The sequence below is a fragment of the Elgaria multicarinata genome, chromosome 1, assembly GCF_023053635.1.
Source record: "Elgaria multicarinata webbii isolate HBS135686 ecotype San Diego chromosome 1, rElgMul1.1.pri, whole genome shotgun sequence".
Classification (NCBI taxonomy): domain Eukaryota; kingdom Metazoa; phylum Chordata; class Lepidosauria; order Squamata; family Anguidae; genus Elgaria; species Elgaria multicarinata.
Genome location: NC_086171.1, coordinates 121,915,716 through 121,940,539, shown reverse-complemented (window position 1 = coordinate 121,940,539; position 24,824 = coordinate 121,915,716). Strand labels below are relative to the sequence as shown.

At 42.5% G+C, this 24,824-nt stretch overlaps 1 protein-coding gene across 1 annotated transcript; it reads left to right on the top strand.

Moving 5' to 3' along the window:
- Positions 1-904: 904 nt before the first annotated feature.
- On the top strand, positions 905-21,652 carry LOC134402636 (putative ferric-chelate reductase 1). Its single transcript, XM_063132282.1, has 5 exons — positions 905-972; positions 13,978-14,173; positions 17,018-17,154; positions 18,314-18,405; positions 21,151-21,652. Exons 2-5 carry the CDS (start codon positions 13,978-13,980, stop codon positions 21,650-21,652), a joined length of 927 nt encoding a protein of 308 aa, XP_062988352.1. The 5' UTR covers positions 905-972.
- Positions 21,653-24,824: the final 3,172 nt, after the last annotated feature.

The following is a 24,824-nucleotide window of genomic DNA, read 5'->3' as shown; positions in this document are numbered from 1 at the left end:
GTTTTTGATCACTTAAGAAAGCATTTGCTTGTATTCTTTTTATGTGAACATGACCCAGAAAGTTTTCATAACTTGAAACAATATCTTCGTGTAATTCACCAGCACAACCATCTTTCATGCTTAACACTAGTCTTCCATCAGCATCCTTTCCCCACTGCTCCCATGTGACGTGCTTTGCTGGCTCTTCAGGAAATGGAATATTTTTACCACTGGAACATTTTTCACATGTATTTAGTTTTTTTCTTGCATGTTCTCTCAACCTCTTTCGAACTCTTTCATACTTCTTCCTCTGCAACTTCTCTCTGCTACTCATAGACATATTTTTCTTTCTTCTCGGTTCTTTTGAAGTTCTGGATCCTCCATCTTCTTCTTTAGTCTCATTTTCTTCATTCTTTCAGCACGAGTGCTCTTTTTATTTTCAGTTGACACATTCATTGTGCATTATCTGCATAATAAGTGTTTTTTGATAAAGAGATGTGTAATTAGATTTATACTGTACATAGACACATTGCACAAATTATACATGTCACATCATGCAGGCCTTATGAACAAACACAAAACAAAACAAAGCCATTAGATTGGGAGTGTAATGTCATCCCAGTCACCGTTTTCCATTGTAAGGAAAAAAGCTCAAAAAGCTGAGAATCATGAACTGAAGCTGAAGCTTGATTTGGCTTGACTGTCCAGTTCAAGCAACTTTACACAGAAAGCTTTGCAAACTACAAAAGGTGTCTTAAAGGTCAGGAAGAGAATGACTATTGCCATAGATAATTTCATCTGGCATGTGCTAATTCTGGGGGTGGAGATTCAAGTGTCACTGATTGGCTGCTCGCCATCCTCCCTCTTGTGACTGGTTGAGCCTCCCAGTTCTTCATTGCTATTTGTCACATCCCCCTCAGGGATTTACACTACAAGGCGGCGGCACATAAGCTACAGAGGTACCACAGCTGACCAGCAACAGGGATTATTAAGGTAGGTGGCTGGAATTCTGAAATGAACAGTTAACAACCTGTGCCATTCATTTTCATAGACACTGGATTGCTTGAATCTTGACTAAAAATAAATAAATGCGACTCTGGTAGTGAAGTGTGGCTTTCATACTGAGCCCTAACATGTGGTGCCCCAAAGTGGCTTGCTAGGGGTATATTTCATACAGGAAGCAAAGCTTGGAAGTTGAAAATGAAACAAGCAACTGACCTTTTGAGGGATTGTGTTGTTGTTGTTTTGGTTACTATTGAAGAGTTGAGCCAAGAGGCTGAGAATCTAATTGACTCTCCTGTGAGCACCAGGGCTAGTTCAGGACAATTTGCTGCTTGGGGCAAATGCTAAAATGATGCTCCTTTCCACAGACGGAAGCCAACCGGATTGGCATTTGAATCTCTGGCAAGCCGATGGCATCCTCCATCACACCTAAAGGCAGCCGGCTAGTTTAGGGGATAGGCTGTCATCAAGGAGAGAGGAATGCCCAGTGGGGTGTTCAGGAGGATTGAGTGGGGGGTTGTCACTGCTACCCCCCAGCACCTGCTGCCTGATCTGGTTCCCTTGCTCTGCTGGCCTGAATGAGAACTGTTGCAGAGGAAAGTTAACCAGATAAGGCTATGTACATAGTGCCATGAAGCCAAGCTAAGCTCAAAGTGTGTTGAGTGAAGGTTTCAGGGTTCGCATTCTGTCAACAGCAGAAACAAGAGCATGGAAATACATTGATGAGGAAAGGAAGAGAAGTATGAGCACCTTCATTTCTCACATTCCTACATAGTAGCTCATGACACTAAGCAGGAGTTGCCTCCATGTGTCTGAAAAGTGCAGGGGATCAGTTTTCTTTGTCTTCACTCCACTATGAATTGCATAACTTCCCATCTGGCAAATATTTCTTTTTATGAGTCTGAATTTACATTTGGGTTTTCTTACACAATGTTGTTATCCCAGTTTAACCGGCTGAAAAGAGTGGGTTGCTGTGATGAGAAACAGGCCCGCAGACTAAGGGTGGGGTACATTGTGGGGCTCACCTGACAATTCATGTGTCTCAGGAAAAAGTGGGAGGCAGGCCTGCATATATACATTTTGCACCAGGCCCAGAAACTCGTGTTGGCAGCTCTCCCAGGACTATTCAGACCACAAGTCATGTGGGCTGCTGATTCACCTGCCTGATGAAGGAGCATCACAGAGAGAAGAGCAAGTTCATCCATCGCTTTGGACTGAAACAGGCTTTGAGCAGGATACAGCAAGAAGCTGCTCAAAACCCTGCCTCAGAGTTGTCCACCTAGTGAAGCAGCGGAGAAAAGGACTGCAAGTAGAATCTTAGGGAGCTGGATTTACAGTCATGTTCCAACAACTATTCCAGTCTGAGGGCCTTGCTAGACGAGGCCTTAGCGCGCTTTGAGACCCTGTTTCCCTGCTGTGCGTCCAGATGACGCACAGGGGAATCCGGGCCCAGGCCGCACTGAGACCTCCTCTAATGCGCCATAAGCGAAGTCGCTTATGGCGCGCCTTTTTCGCAGCCCCAACCTCAGGCCGGAGCTGCGAAACGTCTAGGAAGGTCCGTGGCTTTTTGTGGCTACTCGTAGCCGCGAAAAGCCATGGACCTGGCACAGCGCTCATACGAGCGCTGTGCCCATCGGCCCGGGGGTGGGAAGAGAGGGGCAGGGGTAAGGATGGCAAGGGGGGATGGCAAGGGGGAAGGGCGGGTGAGAGAGAGTGCACTGCGCACCGCCGCCCGAGCAAGTAGGCGAGCGGCGCTTGCCCGGGCAATGCCGCCCCATGCCAGGCCTTGCCCTGGCAGCGCCGCTCGCCTGCTTGCTCGGGCGGCGGTGCGCAGCGCTCTCTCTCTCACCTGCCCTCCCCCCTTGCCCTCCCCCCTTGCCATCCTTCCCCCCCCCCCCGTTTTAAAAAATGGGCTTACCTGGTCCGAAGTCTTCGGGCCACACGTGGCCCCTTTAAACTAAACTAAAAAAAAAAAAAGGTGGACGCTGCAGGGATCCCGAAGTCCCTGCGCGTCCGGCGTCTGGAAGCTGAGGTGGCGCGCGCTGATGTCAGCGCGCCGTCGCCCCGTCTCCCTGCTGGCTTATCCCAGCAGGTCTAGCAAAGCCCTGAGTCTCTCTATTCCTAACTACTAGAGACTTCTTCCAGAGCATTCTGAGGACTAGCTTCATCAGGTACTCATGCCTACGTGTCACTGAAGGTGTTTCTTCATTGGGAGATTCTAAGCAAGAAGGCGTGCCATGTGCTTCCTTGGGGTCACCTTAAACCAAGCCCTTTCTTTGTACCTTTTCTCTCATTGTGGGGGTCAGTCTGCTACCTGGCTCTCGTGTGTGTGTGTGTGTGGTGTGTGCTGGCAACAGCTGTGGGGTCATTGGACTCAGCTTCCACAATGTGACAGGTGGGAGCATGACTCTTAGGATTGGGGTGTCACTAGTCTTATGCAAATATCCCTGTTTTATGCAAATACTCCATCTCTGTCTAAGGCTAGAGACATAAGACATCACCAATAAGAAATAAATAACAGTACCCGTGAAATTAAAAACAAACAAACAAACCAATTTGGCAGCAAATCCTTATAAGGATAGCAGAAGCATAACAAAAAATACTTATTTTAGAATGGGGTTGAGGCAACAGTACAGCTATTGTAACACAGCAAGGCCACCATCTATTGTAAAAGTAAGGAAGGCAGTGGCTCAGTGGTGAAGCACATCCTTTGCATACAGAAGGTCCTAGCTGTTAAGTATATGAAAAGAAATACTTGCTTAGTCATTAAAATTGTGTGTGTATGGCTATCTCAGGGTTAAACAGAGAAAGACCATCTGTGGGCAATTACCTTGAGATAGAGGCTGTTCTGGGAACCTTGCCAAGATTCTAAGTTAGCCTCATCACAGCTGTATGTAATGTAGATAAGAATTGTGTAGATCTGTATATAGTTTCTCACTTGTGTAAAATGGAACTGATCACTGCTTACTGATCACTGCTCTATGATCACTGCTCTCTGTGTATGCCTCAGTGTGCTGATCTGAACTGATCTGAATTGGACTGCACAGAAACCTGAAGGAAATAAACCAGCTCTGCTGTGTAAGACCTGTGTGATGTGTGTTTGTTTCTGAGCACAAACAGAGTTCCAGAAGGAGAAAAGTTCTGGCACAATAACCCAACAAAGGTTATGGGCCCAGTCCAGTCCAGGAAGCCTACGCCAGCCTAATCCAGGCAGAAGAAACAGAACTTGGTGGGAACGGTGCAGTATCAGAACCAGAACCAGGAGTCTGCTAAAACAGAAGACTGTTGATGAAGGAAGACATCAAGCTAAAGCCAGTGCTGCAAAGTGAGGAAAAATCTCAGTCGGCTGACTCTGAGGAGGACTCTGAGCAGGAGGACGGTGAGATACCAATTCCTAAAGCAGAGGAAATGGCAGGAGCTAATATGTCTGGTTTGCATCAATTGTTGGAAAAGCTGAATGACTCTAACTATGCATTATGGTCTTACAAAATGCAAATGTATCTGATTCAGGCTGAACTGTGGTATGTAGTCACAGAGGATCCACCAGATAGAGCAGATCCACAGAATGCTAAATGGTTTAAGGACGATGCAAAAGCAATGGCAGTTATTGCATTAGCTGTGGAAGACTCTCAAATTTCCTTCATTCAGTTTTTGAATACATCAAAAGAGTGCTGGAATGCGCTACAAGCTGTATATCAAAGAGAAACAGCGGGCAGTAAAGTAATTCTAACCCGGAAACTGTATGGAATGAAGCTGAAACTAGGGGAGTCTATGTCAAACCATTTGAAAAGCATGAGAGAACTCTTCAATCAACTCAGGGCACGAGGGATGGAGTTTACAACTATACACCAAGTCTATGTGATTTTGTCAAGTCTTGATTCATCGTACGACGCGGTAGTCACCATGATGGAAAGTCAAGAGGAGAAAAATTTAACCCTCGAGTATGTAGCTGGAAAACTACTGGAAACCTATGAAAGAAGACAAGCTTCAAAACAACAGAGTTTTAAACATCCTGTGGCTGAATTTCAACAAAGCCATAAATCTTCTGATGTGGTGGCTGCATTAAAGGCAAGGAAATGCTTTAATTGTGGTTCCACGGAACATTTACGGCGGGATTGCAACAACAAGAAGAAAAAGCAGTCAACAGCAAAGTGGAGAGAAGAGAACAACATGAATGAAGCTGAATCAACAAAGAAGTGTCTTCTAGCAAGAGTCAAAGAGACAATGAATCCTTGGTTTTTGGACTCTGGGGCTTCAATAAGTATGGCAAAAGACAAACTTTCATTTGTAACCTTGGAAACTTCTACTTCAGAGCAAAAGTGTGTTACCCTTGCAAATGGAACAAAAATCCAGATATGTGGTGTGGGTAATGTATATTTTGATTGTCTGGGAGTTGAACTACAAAGTGTTTTATATGTACCAGAATTAGAAACAAACCTTCTAAGTGTGTTTCAGTTAACAGAAATGGGGTATGAGGTTTGTTTTACTGAAGAAAATTGTACTATAAAACAGGGAAACAAGGTGTGTGTGCAGGGAATAATGAAAGATTCTTTGTATGTGATTAATACTTGTACAGAAAATGAAGTTGTAGCCAGCAAAGTCACAACAAAAACAATAGCCAATTGCAAACCACACCAAGAGTGTATCCATTTAACTCATAAAAGGTTTGGTCATGCTAACTATAAAACAATTTCTAAGATTCCAGAATTGTGTGAAGGGGTGAAAATCAAACCATGTTCTAACTATGTAGAATGTAATGTATGCAGTGAAACCAAGTGTCATAAGTCAAACATTCCAAAACATAGTGAGAGAACAACAAAAAGAATTTTTGAATTAATTCATGCAGATCTTGCAGGTCCTTTTGAGACAAGTCAAGGAGGAAACAGATTTTTCTTGTCTATTGTTGATGATTACAGTAGATTTGGGTTTGTGTATGTGTTAAAACAGAAGAGTGAAACTTTTGGAAAGTTCAAAGCGTTTGTTAAGTGGAGTAAAAATAGATTTAAAGAACCTATAGCTAATCTAAGAACAGACCGGGGAGGTGAATTTCTTAGCAACCAATTTAAAAAATTCCTCAGTGATGAGGGTATACAACATGACCTTACTGCTCCATATTCACCATTTCAAAATGGAGTTGCAGAAAGGAAAAACAGAACCTTGCAGAACATGTTAAGAGCTCTATTGAAAGAGTCAGGATTGTCTAATCTGTTCTGGGCAGAAGCTTTGTCCACCTCAAATTATTTGTTAAACAGGCTTTACCACTCTGTACATGAAAAAACTCCATATGAAATGTTTTACAAAAGAAAACCTAGAGTGTCACATATAAGGGTTTTTGGAAGTAAATGTTTTGCTCATATTCAGAAAGAAAACAGACCAGGAAAGCTAGCTCAAAGAGGTTTGGAATGTAAACTGTTGGGATATGATACACAAACAAAAGGCTATCGTTTGTGGTCTCCATATCACAAAAGTGTAATTGTGAGCAGAGATGTAGTTTTTCATGAACAAATGCAGGAAACAAAACAGTATGTAAGTTTGCCTGTAGAACAGAAAGCTGTAGAAACAGAAGAAATTCCTGAACAATCTCAGCAAGAGAGGGAGGGGGAAGAAACTGTGGAGGAGGAAACTATGCCTGTAACTATGCCAAGACGATCAGAAAGGGAACGCAAAGCTCCAATTCGTTATTCAGATGAATACCAAAGCAAACAGGTTTCTCATAGAGCTTTACTAATAGCCTATGAACCTACTTCATTTGAGGGTATTCAAAGTAAAACAAAATGAGAAAGGACAGGTGGAACGTTCAATGGTAAAACACAAAGAGATGTTTTAAAGCTGGGTCTCAGATTGTAACACAATTTAAACAACATGCGCAAGAGGAGGACTGTTAAGTATATGAAAAGAAATACTTGCTTAGTCATTAAAATTGTGTGTGTATGGCTATCTCAGGGTTAAACAGAGAAAGACCATCTGTGGGCAATTACCTTGAGATAGAGGCTGTTCTGGGAACCTTGCCAAGATTCTAAGTTAGCCTCATCACAGCTGTATGTAATGTAGATAAGAATTGTGTAGATCTGTATATAGTTTCTCACTTGTGTAAAATGGAACTGATCACTGCTTACTGATCACTGCTCTATGATCACTGCTCTCTGTGTATGCCTCAGTGTGCTGATCTGAACTGATCTGAATTGGACTGCACAGAAACCTGAAGGAAATAAACCAGCTCTGCTGTGTAAGACCTGTGTGATGTGTGTTTGTTTCTGAGCACAAACAGAGTTCCAGAAGGAGAAAAGTTCTGGCAATAACCCAACACTAGCTTCAAACCATGGCATCTGAATGCAGAGTTGGGAAGCACTCATGTCTGTATAGACAAAATTGGGCTAGATAAACCAATAGTCTGAATCAGGCTGCTTTGAGAAGGCAGGCTTCTAGCGCTACCAATCAAAGGGGGTTGTGTGCTTGTTCCTTCTTTTCCCCCTGAACAGATTTTTCTGGTTAGAAAAGTGATGGAAGAAGAGGTGGGAAAACAACAAGGCCAACCCAAGACATTTTGCTGCCTGAGGTAAAGGGCAAGATGGCACCCCAGTCCATTCCATGTACAGAAGCTGCCTGGATTGGTAGAAAAATTGTATTTCAACACTGGAAGCTGGATAGTGTCTTCCCCCATACCTGGGACTGTAGTCTAGTTTAAGGAGATACATTCTTTTACCGAGGAACGTCTGGAAACACAGGAGGAATAGCTGGGGAGCTGCAACTTCTGCCCCCCCCCCCGGCATCTATCACCTGAGGTGGTTGGTTGTCTTGTGTTAGGGCCAGCCCCTGAAACCACGGCAAGGTTACAAATGGAAGATTGCGTCATCTGGACCCCCTGTGAATAAGTCAGGGTGACTGCACAATAAATAAATAAAACTCATCTGGAAACATCTCTGGTATAAAGCAGTGTCCTAAGTATAGGATAGCATGCAATGTCATTAAAATGAGACTTCTGAGATCATTGCTCAGAGGATGAAATGTGGTTGGGCCATTTTGTCTCATTATGTAAGATAGCCTCCTACATATATATTCCTTGGAATATATCAATCTTTGTAAGGCCCCACCTTTTTTGCTCAACACATAATCTCCATTTCTGAGCAACTATGTAGCTTATCTGCATTTCATCCCATCTACTTCTTTTGATGTTTAATGTTTCTCAAACAAAAAAGGCTTGAAGGATCAGGATTGCTGTTTTTGTTCCAGCTTCAAGAAAGAGGAAAACTAAACATGCATCCTCTGCTTTCTTTGATGCCGAACCAGAGCACATAAATATACTGAATATCCTTTAAAATCAGAGCATTTAAATGCGCATGATAGATGTACATAATTTAGATACTCTGAAGTGCACTCATTGTATTCTGGTTAGACAAACAATTTTATATCCAGAATGGAGTCCAGTTAAAAGTGATTCTGCCAGTTTGCTGCAGAGTATAGAAGTGTACAGAACTGATTGGCATGTTGCTATGATGTCACAGACCTGCTCTCCCCCCCACCCCGCCCAGTCCCCAGAGCAGGTTTGTAGCATTCAAAAGATGTTTGGGAGGCATTTTATTATTATTTTTAAAATAAAATAAAGGGTAAATGTACATTTTGTTGAATAAATGTTCCTGCATGCTTTGTTGAATAAACGTACATGCATCCTTTGTAAACTGCTTTGAGATGTTTTTTGAGATAGAATCAAGTGGCCTATAATTTGATTAAATAAATATATAAATAAAATAGAAAGCATGGGGAGAGAGCAAAGGCAGTAGAATCATCAGTATGTCCATTTGTTATTAGCATATGAAGGTGTGGGGAAAGACAGGTTCAAAGAAATAAAAGCATTAACATCTGCATTTTAGATACATTTGGATGTACTGTAATTAGTATGGGATCTAGTGCACTGGCTGTATGAGTCAGATAAATACAGTTTCAAGTTCAAATTACAACCAAGTTTCAAAGGAACGTTTCAGTTTAACAAAACAGGTTTTACATTATGGGGTGTCGCATATGGCAGGATTCAAATTGCGAGTAGCATCTCCTTACTCCCTGTGCCACCAGCTCACAGAGAAGGGAACTGGAAGTATCAGCAGATACTTTCAGATAGAGGTTTCTTAGCCAGAAACTAATATGATGATGGAGAACCTATCTTCTCTCATTTCCACCTAAATATTCTGTAATATAACTATTGCTTTGCTTCACTTTGAGCAAAAGAGTAGTACTGTCTTCTCTTTGAGGGCAATAATGAAATTAAATCAACCATAGGAGCTTCCACGTAGCAGGGTCCTAGTGCTATTAATCAGAAGGCATTGTGCAGCTCTTCTGTCCTTTCCTACTTAATGGATTTTTCACAGTGGGGTGGCCACTTATGCATCACCCAAAAAAGAAAAAAAGAGGACACTGATTTGCATAACATTTGCATTGCAAATTTGTATGTATAGGTAGAAATTTAGAAATAAGTTTATTTAAAATAGAAGTACAAGCCATCTCACCATAACAGAGAGACTGAGTAGGATCGGGGTGGGGAACTGTCTGACCCTCTAGATATTTTGGCCTACAATTCCCATATCCCTCACCGTTGGGTATGCTGACTAGGTGTCAGGATTAGGCCTGTTCTCCCTAGTGTGGGGAAGGGACTTCAGGAGGGCCAATTGGACTCAGAATCTGAAGAAGAAGAAGCAGGATGAGAAATTTACCAGTCAACATAGGAAGCGGGAGAGAAGATTCTTTATGACTCTTTAGGGGTTAAGGGTGAATCTTCCCAGGAGCTTATTGGCAAGTTTGTCAATGGCTCAGAGACCATCCTCCCCCTGTCCCTGGGAGCTCAGCGTCTGTCAGAGGGGAGGGAACATTGTAGTTGACAGATCCCAGAGTCTGCTGCAGGTTCAAGAGGGCGGAGGTGAGAAGAGGTGAGAGGCAGCGCCTTAGGGTAGCCACTTGCCAGAGGCTTCTCCAAATACACCCTCCCTGAGGTAAAGTGCCTATTGGACTACAGGGAAACTGTCCATTTTAGTTGAAAGGCAACTGCCTAGGTTTGTTAGCCTAATTAAGCTTAGAGAATAGCATTCACACACTCTTCAGGTGTGAAGAAATTTTATTTGCTGAATATAGCTTTGTAGATTACACAGCAGACCTCTTTTTTGTCTCACATCTTGATGGGAGGGCTTGGAATTATGACACTAGGGCTGATTGAAGACGTAGGCTAGTGCATCTGGAGGATGACAAGTTTACCATCCCTACTAACTGCTGATGGGCATCTTCAAGGCTCCTGGTCTCCCTTCTTAGGGTTCAAACAGAGGACACCTTCAAACAGAGAACTGCGCTGTTTGAAGTAGGATACATGGCCACCCTATATCATAATAAGGAAAAATATGGGTGAAATGGTGGGAAAAGACAGAATAAAAGCCTGGTCTGGAAGCACCCAAGAAAACACTATATAACCTGAAGTGGAAAATGTATTGGGAGTTGCCATTAATACAGTTTGCCACCTAGAGGCAAGGGCCAAGCATTGCTTTTGGGGACACAGGCCCTTTCTTGGGCCCTGCCTAGAGGAATAAAGAATAAAAAACACCAGAGGTTTAATTTCACTTGTCTAGGTTTCCTTCTCCTGTTCCTGCTACTTCCTTTGTAGGGTCCTTTTGTTTCAAAGTCTTCCCTCCCTGCAAGAGACAATATCACCCTCTGTTTTAATCATTAGTACCTAATGGAAGCAATAGTTCAAGGCTAACTGTTATACATTTTGAATAGCAACATTCTGTACCTAATTATAATTACAGGTATTATAGTATTAATTCCTCATTCTTCTCAAGGTTTACCCCACCCCACCCATTGCTTTCAAAGCAACAGCCTATTATTTGGTAATAGCAGCCAGGAATGCCTTTCAGTTCTTCAAGCCAGCAGTATAACGTTTCTTAGGGATCGTCTCATGAGTTACACCAGCAAACATGAGTGTCTCAAGCAGGTTTAAAAAGAAAGACAGAAAAGACAATAGTTTCAGGTAAAGCAAATATCTAAATATAGTTCATTTCTAAAGGTTAGTTTCCTCATCTTTCAGAGTTCTTTCTCTCTCTCTGGTCTAAAGGAGAATCTGTGATTCCCTTATTAGTTGGTAGTTCCAGGATATAATTCCCTTCAGCATTTAAGCTCTGCAGTATTTGATAGTTTGTGATGAAAACAAAACAAAAACTCAGACTGTTTCAATTTGTTATCTTTTCCCCACATAAATAAGCAGTGCTGGCTCCAGAGTTTTAAGGGGCCTTCAGCAAGACACCCTCAGTGGGGGCCCTCCCTCAATGCATCTATTTTCTCACTGCTATTGCCAAGAGTTGCTATTGCTCCTCATCCTTTTTCTTGTCATTGCTACTGCTCGCTTGCTTGACAGGCAGAGAGCTAGTGAGTAAGCAGGCAATGGTATCTACTTCTCCTTACCACCACCGTTGTCTGGGCCAGAGCAAGCTGCAGATGAAGAAGCAGGTTGTAATGGTGAAGCGGAGGAGCAGGTCCAGGGGGTTCTTGTCAATGGCCTCCTGCTGGGGTATAGGCCCTTGGCAGGGGCTCAAGCATTTGATGCTGGCCCTCTAAGTAAGTAACAGAATTACAATGATTAAAAACCACATACACTGAAACCATTAACACACCAACAATTGATTAGTTCTAAGAGACACGTCCAGGTAAAGCTAACCATTTTCTACAGTTATTTTATTTCACTTAGTGTCTGGGTTCGGACGACATGCTAACTAACGGCGGCTTAAATAGTCAATGGTGGGTTATTCACACCACGGTTGGTTATTTGGGGGAAATAACCAACACAAATAACCAATGCTATGCAGAGTTGATTATTTGAACAACTGTTGATTATTGCGTTGTGTGCCGGGCACGGTTGACTATTTCATTGCACACAGTTGGTTATTTTCGGTGTCTACAGAGTTTCCTGGCAAGAGAGACCAAAGTGGTGGCTGCCGCTCTAATCCAGCTGGCAGAACTCACAATAGCGTTTGGGATAGCAAGAGGACTGAGGAGAGGGGATGGGTAATGTGACAATCAAACACATGGTTGACTAATAATCAACTCGACCCTGGCCTTAATCCACACCAGGGTTGATTATAATCATGTTGTATGGTGAGTAACCCCTCGATAACCAACTGTAGAATTGACTATTAACCCACTATTGGCTAATGTGTTTTCCAAATGCAGCCAGTGTCTTGGTTCACACATCACAATAACCCAGTTTAAAAAAAACACCAATCTGGGTTATTGTGAACCACTGAGCATACATGTGCATAGGGCATGATAGCTCCCTTTGCGAGTGGAAATAACTAAACAAACCAGGGACAGTCTATCCTTGGGTTGTTTGCTATGATGTGCAAATCAGGAACTCTGACATGTCTCTCTCCTGACAACACAGAGTTGGAATCCTGGGTTGTATAGCTATTCAGACTTGCAGCAAAAGTGATCAGGCAGTGTGAATTAGCATGTTTGCTCGTTCATGGCACCTCAGGGTTTAACAACAACAACAACAACAACATGGGTTGTTGTCATGTGTTGAACCAGGCCAAAATGACAGCTTGATGAAAGAATGTAAGTGAGAGATTCTTAAAGAATCCATGGATTTGAAGTTATGCATGGAGTAAACTGTTTTTTATATTTTATGATGTATTAGATTAGGAATGTAGTCTTTTAGAGTGATGAACCAACTATGGGTTGGATCCAATGTTACTCCAACTTAGGTCTTATTGAAATCAACGGGTTAAGTTAGTCCTGTCTTCACATAACTCCCATGGAGAGTAAGTTCAACTAACTTAGTCTGGATCCAACCAAATATCTTTTGCTGTTTTGCTAAGGAACAAGATACATCCATCTTTAGTTCAGCCTTCTGCAATCTGGTGCCCTCCAGATGATTTGGACTACAACTCCTGCCATTACTGACCATTGACTATGCTGGTTGAAAGGATCATCTCAGACTTCCTATTATTTAGCAGTTACTATCTTTAGTTCCATGTCCTCCTTCATTTTCATCTCTATCTTCTTCTCTACCAAGCAGTACTCTTCGTACATCAGCAATCTGGCTCTGCTTCTGTCTGCCACCTTGGAATTTTCAGATGAGTTTTGGAAGCAGGGCCAGCTCTACTGTTAGACAGATTGAGGCAGTTGCCTCAGGCAACAGGTGCTGGGAGGTGGCAGCAAGGTGTTAGAGGAGAAAGCTGTGGGCTATGCAACTTGCCCTATGCTCCCTAAACTAGCCTGCTACCTTCAGGTGTGATGAAGGACATTGTCCCATTGCCGGTATTGAAGAAAGATTCAATTCTTTGCCTCAGGCAGCAAAATGGGCCAGCTCTGTTTGGAAGGAGGCAAAGGTGCTTCCTGCTCATGGTTAAAAATAGCACAAGTGATAGCCAAAAAATGCAAGTGGGCTTTATATTGGAGCTCACTTATTTATTTACTTAAAACGTTTATGTATCACCCTTCATCTTATGTTAAGAGCATAAGAACACAAGAAGATCCATGATGTATCACACCAAGGGTCCATCTAGTCAGCACTCTGTTCACACAGTGACCAACCAGCTGTCGACCAGAGACTTACAAGCAGGACATGGTGCAACAGCACCCTCCCACCCATGTCCCCAATTTTGTAAACTGCCCATGTACCAGGGTAATTTACGAAATGTAAGGTTTTTTGTTTTGTTTTTTAAATCCTCAGTAAAGCTATTACCAAACCAAAATGTACATTTTTCAATGTTCATCATCTGGTGAACTTGAATTACCGTATTTCTTCAATTGTAAGACGCCATCGATTCTAAGACGCACCCTATTTTTAAAGATGTTTATATGGGGGGAAAAGTGCGTCTTAGAATTGAAGAAATATGGTAATAAAGTTTGTGGGGTCACATTTAATATAATGTAGTTGTGTAATTTTCTTAAATATTATTTGCTCATCCATGTTGGCAATAATCCTACTATCTTCTCATACATGGCTTTGTTCTCTTTCCTCAGATGGAGAAATATTCCTTCTTTGTGGCACTTTTTTGCACGGTCTTTGTGCACAGGGCCCTTGGATTTCCATTTAGTGATGTTTCAATAGCTTGTGATTCCATGTTACCTGATCACGGAACAGAACCACAGACGTCGACTCCACCTTATGTCATCTCTGTATCATTTGATAGATATGACCCAGGAAATGAAATACAAGGTAAATTGCACAAAGCTGTTGATGATATAGGCCAGAGATTGTGAAATCATTAGCAACATTTGGCCAGTTCTGTGGGTCCTTGAAGTTGTCTTACCTACCCAGGGTGGCCCTACTGAACTTTAATCCAGATGCAGTCTAATGTTTCCCCCCAATTTCACTCAATAAGTTATAATAAGAAAAATGTTTTTATGTTGCAAGTGACCGGGGCTGCCTTGACAGGGCTGCCTTGGCACCGGTTTCCGCCTAAACCCTGTAGTTTCAATTTGGTGGGGTTGCGCTGGCTAATCCCCATGCCAAGGAGAGAGTGTGGGGTTTCCTGCGGTCATCCGGGTACAGGAGCCACCACCCCGCCCTCTTCCTGCCTTCTGGTGACCTATTGCTAGTTGCCATCTGCCCAGACCTCTCCCCCGAATTGACCATGGATCAAGATCAGATGGCAGAAGAGCCGGGGTGACCTTGCTCACAATGGAAGAGTTGGGGTAAGTCATAAGAACATTAGAAGAGCCATGCTGGATCAGACCAAGGGTCCATCTATTCCAGCACCCTGTTCACACAGTGGCTAACCAGCTATCGACCAGGGACCCACAAGTAGGACACGGTGCAATAGAGCCCTCCTGCCCATGTTTCCCAGCAACTAGTGTATACAGGCTTACTGCCTCTGATACTAGAGGCAGCACTTAACCATCAGGACTAGTATAGGACGACCATATGGAAAGGATTACTGGGCTCATGTACAGGGCCAGTGCCGGACTATTTTGTGCCCTAGGCAAGGTGAGCTACTTGCGCCCCACCCCAAAAAATGCCAACTTCAATTCAGCTGTTCAAGTAGAGTTTCTGAACTATTATATTTTCCTTTTATTATGTTTTTTCTTAAAACAGCTAATTTGTATAAAACTGTGACCCTTAAAGGGCAGTACTGCGCCCCTCTGTCTGTGCCCTCGGCGGCTGCCTAGTTGGCTTAATGGTAGCACCGGCCCTGCTCATGTATCTTCAACAGTTGTCTGGAAAAGGGTATTTCAGCAGGTGTCATTTGTATATATGGAAAACCTAATGAAATTCTGTCTTCATCACAACAGTTAAAGCTGCAGGAGCTATACTAGAGTGACCAGATTTAAAAGAGGGCAGAGCACCTGCAGCTTTAACTATTGTGATGAAGAGGAAATTCCACCAGGTTCCCATATATACAAATGGCACCTGCTGAAATATCTTTTTCAATACAACTATTAAAGATACAGGAGCCCTGTCCTCCTTTTCATATGGTCACCCTACATTTGTATGCATGCAGCACCTGGTGAAATTCCCTCTTCATGACAACAGTTAATATTGCAGAAGCCCTGCGCTCTTGACCAGATACTAGTGGCCATTGATAGCTTTCTCCTCCAGGAATTTATCCAAACCCCCTTTAAAGCCATCCAAATTGGTGGCCATCACCACATCTTGTGGTATTTTATTTATTTATTACATTTTTATACCACCCAATAGCTGAAGCTCTCTGGCCGGTTCACAAAAATTAAAACCACGAAGAACATAAAAACAACCAACAAATTTAAAACACAAATACAAAATACAATATAAAAAACACAACCAGAATAAAACCACACAGCAAAAGTTAATATAGGTTAAAATATGAGATTAAAACAGCAAAGTTTAAATTTAAGTTAAATTAGGTGTTAAAATACTGAGAAAATAAAAAGGTCTTCAGCTGGCGACGGAAAGAAAACAATGTAGGTGCCAAGCGAACCTCTCTGGGGAGCTCGTTCCACAACCGGGGTGCCGCAGCAGAGAAAGCCCTCCTCCTAGTAGCCACCTGCCTCACTTCTTTCGGCAGGGGCTCACGGAGAAGGACCCTTGTGGATGATCTTAAGGTCCGGGCAGGCACATATGGGAGGAGGCGTTCCTTCAAATAACCTGGCCCCAAACTGTTTAGGGCTGTATAACTATGCGCTGTATGAGGAAGCACTTCCTTTTATCTGTCCTGAATCTCCTACCAATCAACTTCATGGGATGACCCCGGGTTCTAGAATTATGGGAGAGGGAGAAAAATGTCTCCCAATCCACATTCTCCACACCTTGCATAATTTTGCACATCTCTGCCATTACCCTCCTTTTTTCCAAGCTAAAGAATTCCAGCTGTTGTAACCTTCCCTCATAGGGTAGATGTTCCAGCCCCTTGATTAATTGCCCTTTTCTACAAGATATATAAGATGGCTACAAAAATACACTTGAAACTATATGAGCAATGCTTTCTGACATCTCAGAGTCCACAATAGAGTCCCCCGGATTGGAGACAGGACTTCATGGCTTCCTTGCCTCCCCCACACCATTAGCAGAACTAGGATAAAAGCCCACATTGCAAATTAAATTGTGCAATGTAGGCGAGATTATAGAAGTGTGCTCTATTTGAATAATTTATACAGGCTACAGAATCTATTTTTTCCTTGATTTACTATGTAAATATTTAGTTCACTCTGTGCACTACTTTAGTTAAAGGTGACCTGATGCAAAGGAAAACAGGTAGGCCTTGACTAGATGGGGAGAAGAGAGACCTTTGGATAGTGCACCTTTCCTCATTCTTGCAGCACTGTGACCTGAAAAGTTACAATCACCAAAGTGTCCTCTTGCACCCTTGAGTACACAGAACGTATTCAAAATTGATTGCTATTCCCTGCCTTGTATGACATTTCTCCATGGCAGAGAATGCGCTTTATTAATGGCACATAATAGTCAGTGAAGTTTCTCATTGAGACAAGACCCCATGTTAAAATGGAAGACCAGAGCAATCAAAGGGGAAAACTCCAATGCATTCTTTAGACTTTCAGTTATCTATCTGTTGGCTTCTCCTAGTGATTCTAGAAGCAATGTCGCCGCCTGGATTTCAGGCATTTATGGTGCAGGCCCGAGAAGTCCATGGAAATGTTCCTGTTGGTATGTTTCGCATCATCGATCCGAATTCACAGGGCCTTCCATGTGCCAATATTTCGGTATGTACTCCTTTGTTCAGATAATTTACTTAGTTAATGGTGCCACTGGGTTATTTGTTTGACCAAACCCTTCCGATTTTTTTCTTTCTTCACAGCATTTTTGTTTCAGTTGCAATTACTACAGTACTTTAAAACCGTTTTATAACAGGCATGCAAGACCACATGCAATGCTGCGGAACGGAATGCATCCACGTTTTTCTCCTTTTAAATTAAAAAGTAGTGGAGTAAAACATATCTGTCTTTCACCCAGGGCTACTCTGAGTCAATTTGCTACCTGGGCAGAGCAGCAAGCAATAGACATGTATTGTGCTGTTCACTGGTGATGTCATGGCATTAAATGTGACTAAGAGCTAAATGCCATGTTACATTAAACGTGTAGTGTAGTATGTAGTTGATACTGTAGTGTAAGTGATCTGGATCAAGACCACCACACTGGGTGGGGAGGTTAAACGTTTCCAACCAGCCACTGTATCTCCCTAAATTTATCCCCCACCCCCAGTACAGTGTTAAAAAAGACCAAAAAAACCCCCCACACCCCTCAATTGGTTTAAAACATCAACCCATAATTAGTGATCTTGGGGGCTGTCTTCACGGTGCTGGGTTGGCACCGCCTCCTTCCTCAACCCTGCACTTTTTCTCTCTCAGGACAGCATCAGATAATCCTGACGCAGAAGAGGGAGTGCAGGGTTTCTGGGTGGACATCCTGGTCCCAGAGCCACCCCCATCCTCTTCCTGACGGAAGGCAACCAATCGCTGGTTGCCCTCCGCCAGACTCTGCCCCCAGGTTGGCCCTGGATTAGCCATGGAGTGACATTACATGGCGGAAGCATGGCACTGACATTACTCCCTTTGAAAAAGCTGGGGTAAATCCCCAACTTTTTCAAATTGGAGCATCACGGGGCAGCTAACTGACAGGGAGCAAATCCGCAGCCAACACAGGGTTTTCCCCTCATGTAGACAGCCCCTTGATCTAGATTGGGAGCCTGTGCATTTACACTAAAGTAAAAAATAGAAGACATTATCAGTTGCACATTATGCATTTAATATAGTGCTTAGTTTAGCCCTCCAGTGCCTTGCTTTTATCTTTAAAGAGGGGGAGTAATGAGCAGGTGTATTTGTGTTTCCATGATTCTTCGTTTAATTTATTTTCTCTTTTCAGAATTCAGCAGTTAGTCACAGAAATCCCTATGTCAAGCACAGAATTACAACTGCTTGGGTTGCTCCCGAGGGCACCAGAAAGATTCGGATTATGTAAGTTGTGAATTTCTAGTTGTGGAATATTTATTAAGGACATAATCCCATGCATGCTTACACAGAATTTTTTTTTTTATAACTCTCAGCATTCCCAAGCAAACTTTAGCTCTCCTTGCAGAAGGGAACATCTTAAAATAAACAACCAAAAAATAAACACCAGTGCTTTGGCTCATAAATTTAGAATTCATAAATAGTCATGTGGACAAGGCCATGTTATGGAGCATTATATTTGTGAAGAATTGGGGAAGATGAGTGTTTGGGCTGAACACGTTCAGATGAATAAGGTTAAAAGATCATGCTGTATAGCCAACTGTTCTGCACATCATTGTGATTCGGTGCCCCAAAGAGAACAACAGCTTGAAAGTCAAAACAGACATTGCTTTAAATAGGTATCTAGCAGCGATCTCTCCGCCCCCCCATTTTTACTCTAGACTATGTCAGGGCCCCCAATCCAGATCAAGACCCTAGCATGGGATGTAGGGAGGCTTTAAAGATCAGGATTGGCCTCCTTGTGCCTGCTCTAGAGAAAAAATGAAAAGAACACATAGCTGTTAGACACACACTTAAAGTAATGCCTGTTTTGGCTCTAAGCCTCATAATTAGAAGTAACTGGTCAGCAATTTAAGCTCTCTTTGTCCTTTTCATTTGTTTGTTCTTGTTAAAGTTTCTTTGTACTTTGTGCTGAAAAGTATAATGCAAATTAGCATGAATGTAAAAGCTCCATCACACCTACACATTTCCCCTGAATTATCCCACTTCGTTTCCATAGCGCATGAAAGCTTGCAAACTTACACCTGTGCACTTGTATGTCCAAACGTCTTTACACCTCTCCTGTAGCGCTTGCTGTTATCCTGCTGAGGTTCACTCTCATAACTTGTTGTTTTCGCCATCTCCTTTGTACCTCCCCCTTCAGTTTATTGGCTGTTGGAAGTTGGACAACCCCCCCATTCATCCTTGTCCTCTCCTCTCCATTGTTTCCCCCCACTCCCAAGTTGGGTATCATTCTGTCCCATTGCAAGGATTTTCCTCTCCTCCCCCCTATTTCTGTATCATTGTGCTCCAGGTGAATGACTTTCCTTCCCTGCTTCCTGCTGTTTGTGTATAGCCTCTCCTGTCATCCCCCACTCCCCAGTTTCTGAACAATCTTCATGAACTTAAAGTTGCACAGCTTTGCATGATCAAAGGAATGGAAAAATGCTCCTGCGCTCCTATGATCCTTCACACTGGGGGACTATAAGCTCCAAAGGGTTTGAGAGAGAAAACTTTAAAAAAATCATTAAAAGTCAACAGATGACCCAATTGGATTCAAATTTGTTATGCTGAAAAGCCATCCTTAATACCTATCACTGTGCTGATTTTGATCTTTTTATCTTTAAAACTTACTGAGATGTAAGCATTTGTTTAATTTCCATTTTAAAAATCCCATAGAGTTCAATTGATTAATCAACTAAAACTCCTATCACCTGCCACTGGAGGTTGCTTTGTGTTCCCCTTGTCACACATTTCCAATCAAGAGGGAAAGGGGTGAGAGAAGCTACACAGCTCCTCCTCTATGATGTTACCAATGCATCCTCCTTTTGCTTCCCCCCAAAGCAAGTCATGAAGCAAAGGTGGAGGATTAAAAGTACAATAGACCATTCTTTCATTCAAGCCAGCAGCGAGGAAGCAGGAGGAAGAAAGGATTTGAATTTAAAAACACCAGCTGGAGAAAAGGCATGCTTCTCTCTTTCGTCAGCAGTACTGCCCCTTGAAAACACGCCCACAGAACATTGGATTGAAAACAATGGATGAAAATACACTTTGAAATTTGAGGGGGTGGGTGCTTTTGCACTACTGGAAGAACTGGACTTTCCGTGTGCCAAAATATGTCACAAAGGGGGGGGGGAAGAACCACAATCAGAGCAGGACATGAAGTACCAAAATGTGGAAAATTATACTCTGTTCTAGAGCTAAGCAGAATTAGCAGCGGCTCTCAGTATAGGAAGCAGCAAAGACTCAAAGGAGGAAAAGGATTCTTTGCTTGGTTAAAAACAAAGCCTTTACTGGCAGTTGAATATTTTAGTTACAGAAGCACATACACAGACGATCATTATACAGCAGCATACACAGAAAAAGAGAGAGAGATGCAGACACTTATATAGAGGCAAAACTGTACAGTCAGGGAACCACTAATTGATTAATTGAAAAACACTTCCAGCCAATAATTCAATAATTGTCCAGCTGAGACCTTGACATTCAGAGAATACATTTGCTGCTGACTTCTTCTTTTCTTCATGTCTCCAGGTACTTGAAAAACAGTGGTAAAAGTAAAACTGAATCCAATCCAGGATCCAACAGGTTGACATCATCTGAGTCCTTTGCATGCAATTCACCTTGACAGCAGACTATAACACTGGTGTGATGGAGCTTTAAATCTTAAATGTTGATGATATTACAGTCAATCAATCCAAAGTTTATTGTACTAGCCAAAGGCCATGACAAATACATCAGAAGAAATTATCCATACATATGTACAGTAATACAAATACCTCGAAATTACACAGATAACTTGAAATTTACCATAACTAAAACTCAGCTTTTGAGGTTTTTGTATTACTGTTTATGTGGATGCTTTCTTTTGATGTATTTGTCATGGCCTTTGGCTAGTACAATAAACTTTGGATTGATTGATTGATATTATGTATCTTGTTAGAAAAAGTCCTATGCATGCCAATAATAATACCTCATTTTTTTTCTCCCCAGGGCAACTTTTGTTCAAGATCCTAATACCTATTGGGTTGGTGTTCATAGCAAAACCCTCTCGCCCAGACTTTCAAAGATAGCCAATGATTCCACACCTGTCAATGATTCCACACCTGTCAATGCTTCAATGACAACCAATAGCTCAGACAAAGCCAATGAGCTTTTAACATACATGGCTTCTGAATCCATTGCTGCTGATTCTGAAGCATCCAATGATTTCAACACCCTCCTTGCTGATATTGAAGATGCTGATTTCAACACCCTCCTTGCTGATATTGAAGATGCTGATTTCATCAACCTGCTTTCTGATATTGAAGATGATGATTTCATCAACCTGCTTCCTGATATTCAAGATGATGATTTCAACAACCTGCTTCCTGATATTGAGGAAGTTGGTGACTATGAGACACCTGTCGATTCTGAGTCAATTCGTGACTCCAGGGAAAATGCCACAGGAAGAAGGAGGAAGGTAACGATTAAAAACAACAACACTGGTTACTAACTATGGGGATGGCAGTAAGCCTCTGAACTTAGAAGCGTATGACCATCCAAAACAGAGCGGGAGGCGCGGTGGAGGCAGTCTTCGCCTCCGCACTCCTTCCACTCTGTATTTCAACTAGATGGATGTTTTTGCCCATCTAGCTGAGAAGGCAGTGGAGGGGAAGAAGGCTGCAGAACGCTGGGGATACATCCTAAGCTGTCCCCTCCTTGCCCACTGGCACGCCCCCTTTCCCTCACCTCCAAGGTTGCCTTTGTGACCTGCAAGGAGCAGCCGGCTCAGTTCTCCCCACACCAGCTGCAAAGAGGGCAGGGGAAGGGGTGGAGAGCTTGGACTCCTAGGTACGAGGTCAGAGACCTGTCTCCAATTTTGGATTCTAAACAATCCTATGGGCCCCCAGACTTTGTCTAGGGGCCCATAGGATTGCTCTTCAAATGTGTTTTAAATATTTTAGTATGTGTTTTAAATATTTTAAGAAGACAATTCAACTGAATGGCACAAATGCAGGTTAGGTTTCAAGATTTAACCAAGATGTTTTGTATCACCTCTCCAACACAAATGTGAATACGGAACGTTATTATGCTAGCTTAGCTTAGCTTAGCTTAGCTTCGCTTCGCTTCGTTTAGCTTCGCTTAGTTTAGCTTTGCTTTGCTTAGCAGCATGTTTGGCTCTTTTTCATGGTTGTTTCCCACATCACTCTAGCCATGTAAGAAACAGTGGAGACAATCTGAGAGCAATTCGTGATGTGATTCCTTCTAAATTTGGCCCAATCTCCCCTGAAGGCTGCCACATTGGAGCAGGAAGTCATCCAGCCATACGCTGCTTCTGCATGTTTCTTTTCAGTGCACATTTTAGCATAAGAAGCGGCCACATGGAAGCGTTAACTCTGCTGTCATGGTACTAATGATGATGATCTAATCATTCTTATAGCACTTTATAAACCACAGCAAAGTTCTAGGCATAGGTAACATTATTAACAGGAGAAGTTTAATGGGAAGTGGAGTCAAACATCTAGGTTAGAAACACTTGCCCCTGCTCTCAAGTGATGGCTATTAGAATTACCATAGCACGGCCGGTAATGAAGAAAGATTAAACTGCCAGCTCAGTCAGCTTTTGAACATGGAAAAGGAAAGGGCGCTATCTTGTTTTTCCCTCAAGCAGCAAAATGTCTTGAGGCAACCCTGATCATGCAGTTGCCACCAAAAAAATCATTCCAATGATGATAAATGATACACACACACACCCATAGACACACCTGCATCCACAATGTGTTAGTGTTGTCACCCTATGGAGGACAGCCATCACATTGTGAGCATTCCCGCCTAGTCATGTGTGTGTGCATACATGTTGTTCCATGAGATAAGAGCTGTAAAATGTAACAAAAGCACAGTGTGTCTGTAGAAGGCAGAATAGGAAAAAAGGAAAGGAACCTCTCGTGCAAGCACTTGAATCATTGCTGACTCCTAGAGGGACGCCTGCTTTCGCTGATGTTTTCTTGGCAGACTTTTGTAGCGGGGTGGTTTGCCATTGCCTTCCCCAGTCGCAGTTACCTTTCCCCCAGCTAGCTGGGTACTCATTTTACCGCCTTTGGAAAGATGGAAGGCTGAGTCACCCTCAGCTGGCTGCCTGAGAACCAGCTTCCGCTGGGATCGAACTCAGGCCGTGGGGAGAGTTTCGGCTGCAGTAACTGCCGCTTACCACTCTGCGCCACATGAGGCAGGATAAAAATGCCTCAAATAAATAAATACATATTGAAATTTTCCATGGGAATGATATCGTCATTGGCATCCCTGTGGTGATTGTAAAGGCTGTTTCTGCTCCAGTAAGTGTGCGGTAACCAGTGATAGCACTATTGTCTACTTGGTTTGCTCCCGTTGATGAGTAATTATCTGGTCCTATGGCTGGTGATACCTGAAGAATCTCTCTGGCCTAGTTACAGATGATTAGCCACACAATTCCTATTTTACAAAGCAACGTTTTTATTTTTTTATTGGTTTTTTTTAAAAAACCAATAAACAGTAAAACACCATGAAAGTACATTGACTACAGTCTGCATTGCCTTACCTATAATCTTTTCCTTTATCCTTCTCTCTTCATCTCCTGTTATTCTAAAGAATCTTTCCATAATAGTCCATGTGTCTGTGGTGATTTTAATGTTTCCTTGTGCCTAATCATTTAAATTATAAATTGATGTCATGTCTATTTTCTTTTCAGACAGTTCTGTCTGTTAATGTAAACTGTGCACAGGTAAGAATAATCCTTTTTCAACAATTCCTCAAAGTTTCCCTAGTTGACTATCTGATGTCAATGAGCTCTTCTTTTAATTGCACAAACTATGGGACAATGCAGCTGCATTTTCCTTCTAATACAGGGGCAAGGAACCTTTTTCCTTTTGAGGTCCACATTATCTCAGTCAGGGAAACTTGTCCGGGTCTACATTCCAGCAGTAGACTGGACCATCAGGGCCCCAAATGGGCAGAGTTACAGATATGACTGTTATCCTACTTCTGAACACAAGGAAAATAAAAGTTGTTTATATCCTTCCCACAATTTCTGCAAGTTCCCTCTATCAGCTTTGTAGCTAGGGAATAGAACAGGGTGGAGTAAATAATATCATTAAACCAAAGCAGTAATAGTGAGGGGCCATGGCCAAAAGAAACGAAGTGTAACCTGAGGAGAGTTCAGACTGAGAGACCTGGAGGTCCACATTTGGTCCACAGGCTGGAAGTTTCCCACCCCTGTTCTAAACCATTAGGGACTTTTCTTCATGAGACATTTATTGTCTACTTGTCATTCCCTACTCATGGTTATTTACAGGTTCTTTAGACGACAACGTTACCTTCTAGTTTTGCTTCTGAGTCTAACCAGCACTTTCGGCGAGTTGCTTTTAGAGCAGGGAAAATGTGGCATTTAATTGTGAAAGTGAAGGAAAGTGTGGTTTCTTCTTGTGTATTTGCACTATTGTGCAATACCACAGTACCATCTAGAGGTTATGTAGCAGAAAAGCAGGAAAGGAAATACTCCTCGTGTAGAGCTTGGATCCTAATTCTGCAATGAAACCAAACATAGATATTGCAAATGTAGATAGAGCTGATTCAGAGAGTCATGAAGAAAGGCTCTAAAACAGCCCACAATGCCTGAGTTAATTTATTCCCTTCTTTACCTGTGAATAAGC